The 8,580-nt window shown below is 38.0% G+C and overlaps 2 protein-coding genes and 1 non-coding gene across 3 annotated transcripts in view; 2 read left to right on the top strand and 1 right to left on the bottom strand.

Moving 5' to 3' along the window:
* The window catches only part of LOC101305426 (GTPase-activating protein gyp7-like), a 4,022-nt gene extending 3,517 nt beyond the window's left edge, over window positions 1-505 (bottom strand). Inside the window, exon 1 of the mRNA XM_004309493.1 lies at window positions 173-505. Coding sequence (XP_004309541.1) covers window positions 173-378 — 206 coding nt within the window. The 5' untranslated portion in view covers window positions 379-505. The remainder of the gene's footprint in view (window positions 1-172) is intronic.
* Window positions 506-3,702: 3,197 nt separating this feature from the next.
* Window positions 3,703-5,780, top strand: LOC101305128. Its single transcript, XR_185454.1, has 3 exons — window positions 3,703-3,793; window positions 4,353-4,514; window positions 5,377-5,780. It is a non-coding gene; the product is annotated as an uncharacterized LOC101305128 (transcript).
* Window positions 5,781-6,279: 499 nt separating this feature from the next.
* LOC101304828 lies at window positions 6,280-7,060 on the top strand. The gene has a single exon (XM_004309492.1). The coding sequence runs from the start codon at window positions 6,415-6,417 to the stop codon at window positions 6,874-6,876; it is 462 nt and encodes a 153-aa protein (XP_004309540.1). The 5' UTR covers window positions 6,280-6,414; the 3' UTR covers window positions 6,877-7,060.
* The last annotated feature ends 1,520 nt before the right edge of the window (window positions 7,061-8,580 follow it).

Genomic DNA, 8,580 nt, shown 5'->3' with positions numbered 1-8,580 from the left:
CTCTCTCTCTCTCTCTCTCTCTCTCTCTCTCTCTCTCTCTCTCTCTCTCTCTCTCTCTCTCTCTCTCTCTCTACCTACCTAAATCTCTATATATTAAGCTTAATAATAGTAAGAATAATCTTAGGGTTTCGGTTTCCACAAAGCAAATTTCGGAGATTCGGATTTTGATTACCTAGAGTAGACGACAGTGGCGGCCAAGGCGATTCCGGCCATGGCCGTGACGGCGACGGCTAATCCGACATTGGAGGGAGCAGTCCAAGCCCAGAAGCCTCCGCCACCGACGCCGCCGCCGATGAGAGAGCCGCTCCGCCCGCCGCCGGTGCTGCTACCCTCCGCGAACACGATCCATTGCCGACGATCATCACCGCCGAAGAGCATCAATCGAGGAATGAGGGAGGAATCCGATCAGTGATTCTTGTTCTTCTTCGTTTTACAAATCGCCGATTTGGGGTTGGCTCTCTCTCTCTCTCTCTCAAGTCTCAACTGAAACCCTTTTGCTTCCAACTGCTTTTCTTTTCTCTCTCCTTTTCAGAGCTTTCGCTCTCTTTCCATGAAAGCCAGGAATTATTAAAAAACTAACTAAACGAAATTATATTGGATATTATTTTCGCTGCGGATATTATCTCTCTCTCACAGTTGGGAGAGAGTGCGGAGAGGAGACTGTAAATGTGGATCCAACACCTGGGGAGGGTCCGGGTCCTACATATGTGACCCGGCCCAACTTCAAATTACTAAGGGTAAAAATAATTTCTTTTTAGGGTAAGAAAATCATTATACATCGAGAGGAACATAAAACCGAATTAGAAGCCATATGATGATCATTTGCAACACAATATGTGACGCTATACAACACACTCTTCATACAATAAAGGTCGTGAGTTCATGTTCCTACTTACAAAAACTAGACTTCACAAATGATCACTCTTATTTAACGATGCAGGTTACATTTACGACATCTTTTTTTTTTTTAACAGTGTTAGGGTACCTCGAACCCCGAAAGCTTTATAGACCAAGAAGTTAAATCCCATGTTGAATGTAAAATGCTCAAACTATGTATAATAATTGCAACACATTGTCCGACCACTTTGGCAGTTTCAGAGTTCAAATGATGCAAATTTGCTTCCCTACCCGGCTACCCTTACTTCCCCACCCTCATCCCCACCCACCTGGTTGAATGCTACATGTTTTATTTTTTAATCACTCTAATCATGATTAACAACATCTACTTTGACAGCTTCAGAGTTCAAATGATGCAAATTTGCTTCCTACCTTTACTTCCCCACCCACCTGATTAAATGCTACATGTTTTATTTTTTAATCACTCTAACCATGATTAACAACATCTATTTATGATTTAAAAACATCTTCTTCTTTTTTTTAATAGGATTTAAAAACATCTATTTATGATAAGAAATTATATTATTTTCTAATTTTACTTTAAATCACTATTTTCTTTTTCTAAACAACCCTAACAAATTTAGTACTGAAGTAATTAAGAGCAAACGTGTTGTTTGTTTTTTTTTTTTTTTGAAAAGGAGCAAACGTGTTGTTTGTAAATAACTTAGCTTAGAGAACACACTCGACCAAGTAAAAACCACTAAGTTACTTACAATGGTTGTATTTATGGCTTCCATAAGTATTTTCACGTCTCAGTTTTCTTCCCCTCTCTCTCTCTTTTGGAATGAAAACTTCATTAGGGGCAAGCCCCTGTTTTCTTCCTCTCTTACTTTCCCCACATCATGCACAAGGACTGCTCTGCATAAATGCTCATGTATCATTGAGGCGTGCCTCATCAACTCTCATTTTACTCCCATAAAAGCACAAGTGAAAGAATCAAAGGAAAAGGCTTAATTACAAAAGTCAAAAGCCAAATCGGGTGGATTATCATTATCAGCGGGGGATTAAGAAAGATTAAAGATTAAGATGGGAATTACTCACATGCAATGAGCCTAATCGGGAGACACTTTGTGCCGGACCACATGCCATTACTTTGTCCTAATGCTATTACAATATGTCACATGAAGCATGAGAATGAGAATCTTCATTTTCGACCAAAACAGATAACGAATCTTAAACTAATTTCACTTTAATTAGCAACATTAAAAATATAAACATGAATATATATATTTTTTTTCTATAAAAATAAGATCTGTAACACAGTCGAGCTGAGATTTAGTTATGAGTTATATGCCTAAAGAGACAAGGTAGGCCGGTTTAAGGGATTAGTTATTTGTTAATTGGGGATTAAGGTATAGATGGAATTGAAAATGTGCCACGTGGAGTGTTAATTTGCTCTTACTTTTGCTTGGTTTGTGTCCTCTTCAAAGGACTCTGGAGGGTTCGGATTCCATGATGATAGTGATCATGATAAACCCATTTGCTCCTGCACTGAATCATCAAGATAACTTGGTGGATCGGCTTGAAATGATGAGATTTTGAGACAATGTCCCAGGAATACAAAGACTTCAGCTATCACAGTGCTCATTGTCAATGGAACTAGGCAGTCGGTTCTCAACTATGTGACTCCCCTTTTGGTGCTTGCTAGGGTTTTCCATTTGGGAACTGATTGGGAGATAGACTTTGAACAAGTCAACGGTGTATCCACTAACTCGAGGGATTGATTTGACGACGAAAATCAATAACAATAATATGATGATGTATTTTTCATTCAACGAAATGTATTGAAGATAACACGTGATATCATATCCACCGTTGTACTTGTCTTCGGTTTTTTTAATTTAATTAGTAAGGTGTACATTTTGTCTCTTACATTGTATTTGCTTATCCGCTCTATGTCACCAATTTGACCAAGGATCACTATGAATTATTTTAAATTTATTTTATGTCTATATATAATATGTCACTGATTTGACCAGGGATCGGCACAGAGACATCATTCTTCTGATCAATAATCGTAGTAGCGAAAGTATGGGATGGAGAGGAGAAATATTCTAGGATATCTTGTGGGACAAGAAAGCACCCAAGTTTGGTGCGTCGATTTTGGTGGGAAATTGGATATACACGGCCAATCATTACAATCCCAAACTAAAGCCATCAATTTCGAATCATCATACTCCTTCCGTTTCTTTTTGGGCAGATCTTACATGTTTGATTTGCCTTTAAGTTACTATGGATTCCTTCTTTTCGCCATAGATTGACAATCCGTTTGTGGTAATGAATAATTAAATTTCATCGTCTATTCAACTTAAACACGATAAAAAAATTTGAATATGTATTCTTCGATGTTTCTTTTATCTTAAAAATCTATTATTGATGCCTTCAAAAACCAAAAAACTATTATTGATAATTGAGTGACACGAAATTAGATATAATGGTTGGAAAATTCTGGCATGCCATACAGCCTGCTTTACAAAGGCAACTTCTCAATATCAACGCTATGCAGTGTTGCATGCTATGTAGCCTGTTTTCTAGAGACAACTTCTCAATATCAGCTCCCCTGCAAAACTCATGCATTCCACCCTTATTAATGTATGTATGCTATGCCGTGTTGCACAGCAGACATACCCATAATGGTTAGACAAGACTTAATTTCTTCATACGCACGAAAATGAGAGGATAGAGGCATAGAGCAAGCAGATCCATCTAATGGCCCGGCCCAATCTCCCTAGATCCGGAAACCCGTTTATCCCGAGGGTTCATCTTTATCCGATGCACCACCCCCGCACCTGATTTTCTTGCTCCCAAAGCCACCACCACTCTTTACCGCCACCCAACTCTCTCAGCCGCTCAACAAGCCCCGGTTCTCTGATTCTCACTCAAAATTTCTCATCAGGTAATTTCTTCACCTCCTATATTTTTCAATTAAGTTCCAGATTGTGATTTGAACTAATTCTCCACTCGATTCATAGTCTTGTATTCGTTTGAATGACGCGAATTCAGATTAGGATTTTTTTTTTTGGTCTGAATCTTTAGACTGAAGTAGTGATTGAGATGTTATATAGGTTGATTTGATGGGTAAATCATACTTGGATGTCACCTTGCGTTTTTGTTGTGCAATTAAATCAATCTGTGCAAGAAGTAATTGGTGCATTTAGTTGCTTACAGTGTCTCGTTAGTTTCGGTTTTATATCATTGCAAGGTGTTTTTGTGCACCATCTTGGTTGATCTGTTTTCGATGAATGTATCAGCATGAGCTATTTCTTTGTAGATTTCCATGACTATATTCATGACACTTGAGTTTCGATGTTAGCAGTGCCGAATTTCCATGTCTTCTTACTAATCAATCTCGAATAATTCATGAGGGTGTGTATATTAATTTCATAATGTCTTGTTGAAAACTGCTGAACATCTGTGCAAGTAACTCAGTGAAGCAAATTTTGTCTTCTTAGCAGGTTTGGGAGAAGCACACGAGATATGGCTCTGACAAATTTCATACTTACTGTGGCTGGTGTTAGTGCTGTGGTTCTTTTGTTGAGGAGTGATGTGAAACAGTCAGCTTCCATCTTCAGGCGGAACGTCAAGCATATCCGCAAGTGGCTTGAAGAAGAATCCAAGTATGCCATGCCCTTCAAATTTTGTTTCATGAACTATTTTCTATTACAATTTGTTGTTATATTTGCAGAACAGATCGATTTTAATGCAATCCGTATGGTTCAGCTTTATGTGCTATTGACATTCTTATAATCGATTATGTTTGTGATTTTCTGGGTATTGCAAGAGCTGGATACCTGATACTGTAATAGTCTGATTGGATGAAGTTTCTGATGTTATCATCAAAGCATTGTCCTGATTTATTGTCTCTTGTTGTTTGAAAAGTTGGGGTAGTAAGTTAGCAAGTGAACATTTGAAATGGTTTTTCTTCTTAGAGTCGGGGTAGTAAGTTAGCTGGTGAACGTTTAAACATGGTTTTCTTGTTAGAGATTAGTTTAATGGATTATGAAGTTTTCAAATTTCCATTGTACATATCCAGGTTATGGTCACCGTGGCATCTGGATGATGATGATTCGCGTTCCAACTTTATAAGTTTTTTTTGTTTCTCTTTGGCATTAGGGGAGTCTCTCTTTTCTTTCTCTTTTAGATTTACTTAATGTATTAGTGATTGTAGACAATCAGAACTAAGATGCAAGGGCAGATGGAGCAATTTTCTGCAACTCCATCTTTTTGTCCATGGAACATTTGCCAATTGTCTTATAATTTATTTTTCTCTTACAATATGGCAAGATAAATTTTCTGTCAAATGATATTGTTAGTTCAAAAGACGGGTCTTCCAAACCTGGTTTCTGAACATTTTTCACTTAAGTAAGATCTTATAGACCAGATTAATTGTGATTTGCTGTTTGCTTTGCCTTTTGTCTTCTTTATGTATCTTGGATCCAAACAGACACATTATATGACTCCATGAATTTTCTCTTTCAGGGCAGTCCCAAAGGAACTGGAAACTAAGGTTCCGCCAAAGGATATTCCCAAGGAGCCCAAGGAGGACAAACACTAGTATCAACATCGGCACCTTAAGTAGTTTGCAGGAGTTCAGTTGTTATGGGATCAAGTGTTTAAATTTTATGTTCATAAATTGCTTATCATGGTTTTCCTTACTAGTTTTTATTTTTAATTTTTTAATTTTTAAGGAAACTAGTTTTGGGATTTAGATATACTGATTGTAACTAGTAACTTCCGCGGGAGCTATTTTTTCTAATCTGAGGTAACCAGCTTATCTTTTCAAGATTTGCTTGGTTCTGCAATAAACTCTCTCCCCACTCCCCAGTTCTAGCTGCATGTAATTAGGTCATTTCTATTGGCAATAAAGTATCATGATTAACGTGATACATTATGTGCCGTGTTTGCTCTGGTTATCCAACATATTCTTTTCTGTTAATAGTAGTGCTCTGAAATGCATGATCTCAATTGCTTGCAACAAACTTGTTGGAACTCTCCTTACAGAAAATCGAATCGTCCAATTCATTCTTTCGTTCTGCAATTGAATTGTCCGAGTCTGCAACCTCAAGTTTGTGCACCAATTTCCTCACCCTCTTTTGGCCTTGACGAGTAGGTTATCTATCTAACAGATCCAACTCTAGTTTTCTGTAAATTGAAGTACACTCCTCTGTTTATTTGCTCTAGTTTATGGCTCTTGAACAAACAAACTGAAAGTAGATTAGTTCATTTACAGAATTGTACTTGTGGGTTGGTTTGGTATTTGATCCTTTCTTAGCTCAATCAGGAAGTGTCTTAAACCAACACGCCAAACCATGTGAAATTGTAAGCACACAAAACAGATGAGCATGCACCAACGACAACATTACATTAACGTCAATTCCCGGCCATTCGGTGAACTACCCCTATCAGAGAAATCAATAGTCTCAACCCCCATCCAACCACCTGAGCATTTATATTAGTCTCCACCATCCTCTGAATCTGAAACTCAAGCCCCACATTTGCTTAAACCTCACCACAGAAATGGCTTTGGTTGTGGAAGACAAGCGTGCAGGTGCTGAGATCGTGCATGGAGCTGAAGAGTGTTACCAACAATCCATTGATCTCTTGGAAGAGCTGGGTTTTCCCAAAGGTGTGCTTCCACTGAAAGACCTGGTGGAGTGTGGAAGAGTGAGGGAAACTGGGTTTGTGTGGATGAAGCAGAAGGCGCCCTACGAGCACTTCTTTGTTGGGGCTAACACGAGAGTGAGCTACGCGACTGAGGTGACTGCGTATGTGGAGAAGGGGAGGATGAAGAAGATGACTGGGATCAAGAGCAAGCAGGTGTTTCTTTGGGTGCCTATTACTGAGATGATCATGGAGGAGCCGTCAACCAAGAAGATCACTTTCAAGACTCCGATGGGGATCGGGAGGTCTTTTCCGGTGACGGCTTTCATGACTGAGGAGGAGAAGCAGAAGTATCTCGAGAATGGTAACGAAGAGTGAAGTAATTGGGATCGATGTCTGGTATGGCATGGTGGTTAGTTTCGACTTTGAGTATTCATGAAATGATGGTTCTGTCTTAACAATTAAAATGGGAGTCTATGCAGACATATTATGTTAAATTTTCATACTTGTAATTCGGATTTATGATTCTATATATGAATGCTATTTTCGAGTTCACAGTTAATTTCTTTGTTTATTTCATTCAAATGGTGAGCTAGAACATCATTCATCTCCATGTTCTTTTGACTGATCTTGGTGCAATATCAGACGATTCAGAGCATCAGTGATGCTATTTTTTTTCTGTATTTTGGTCACTTAGTCAAACTTTTAATGGAATTTTGTTACAATAACACACATCTAGCCTGGGAACCTGATCTGGACCATGACTTGGATTGGTCATGAGGCAACCCCTAGCCAACTAAGGATGTGAAATCCATACACCTCGAATTAAAATTTACACACTTTAAATTAAAATCTACCCTAATATATTTACAAAAAGACAAAATTTAAGTTACAAAAAAAAAATGTGTGTGGATTTCAATTTAGGATGTGTAAATTTCACAACCCTAAAACTAACATGTTAAACATTGGTTGATATGAGTTTACTCGCATGAGTGACAATTTTAAGAGATTATGAGGGTTTAGGTGTCTGGTTTTTAACTACGTCTAATATATAAGCATAAACTAACACAACTCAACTACGTCTGTTAATATAAAAACATAAACTAATACAACTTTTAAATGTGCATTATTTTTTGTTGCCGGATTCACTTGTTTCTCATAGTCGCTTAAAACATGTCCTTTAAATGAGCATGGCCTTTGGTTGATATACACAATACCAAAACTTCAAAGTCTAAATACGAAATGAGCAACAACAAAGGCGAACAAGTAGTCCTCAATGAAAAACCAATTTTCTTACATCTTTCGTCTACACGGCTACATCTCAATGCACTACGATCGTTAGGACTAACACATAACTCCGAAGTTAACCTTTTTAGTAACGTGAGGGTGCCTTAAAAGATTGGTGAAGAAGTTAATCTTTCGGCGCCTATAAATGTTCTAGTTATGAACTAGGTGATGCCCGCGCGTTGCCGCGGTTTGCAATGCCAGATATTAACTACCGCAACTGCTTCTGTTTTGTTCAATATTGTTGTTGTTTGATATGCCGATAGAATGCAGCAATATCACATAGGTGATGGACAAACTGCACTGACTTGGACAGTGATAAAAACCTGAAAATATTGCGAGTACATGGTGAGTACATTGACTACCATGTCCATCTCAATATTGTGATTTTCTAGCATTATAAGTGGAAATAACAGTTTGCAATTGTAAGATATATAAATTGGTACGGAAGGACATTTTTTAGCAAGACACGAACCAATTTTTCATATGTACATGGGACATCATAGTAGGTGCCATTAACATTAAGCTTGCGTGTGCAATTCAAACGCGCGGGCATCACCTTCACCGAACAAAATCATTCAAACCAATCATATCACATAGTCAACAGTCATTTCTTGTCAAACGTGTACCAATGTTGCTCCAATGAAATTCACCGTCACATCACTAACGCCCTTTGCATTTATTGTAATGCCTGACTGCATCTTTGTTAAAGACATTCCATGTTTCTGGATGTTCTCTATTTGAAGCAGTACAAAAATNTATCACTTGGCCATATTTCAATACAACTACGATGCACAA

The sequence above is a fragment of the Fragaria vesca genome, unplaced genomic scaffold (genome assembly GCF_000184155.1).
Source record: "Fragaria vesca subsp. vesca unplaced genomic scaffold, FraVesHawaii_1.0 scf0512956, whole genome shotgun sequence".
Taxonomy (NCBI): Eukaryota; Viridiplantae; Streptophyta; class Magnoliopsida; order Rosales; family Rosaceae; genus Fragaria; species Fragaria vesca.
The sequence above is the reverse complement of the archived record's forward strand: the minus strand, read 5'-3'. Positions and strand labels throughout refer to the sequence as shown.

Excerpts from the sequence above, each read along its gene's own strand:
- LOC101304828 (XM_004309492.1), top strand. The coding sequence starts at position 6,415 with ATGGCTTTGGTTGTGGAAGACAAGCGTGCAGGTGCTGAGATCGTGCAT.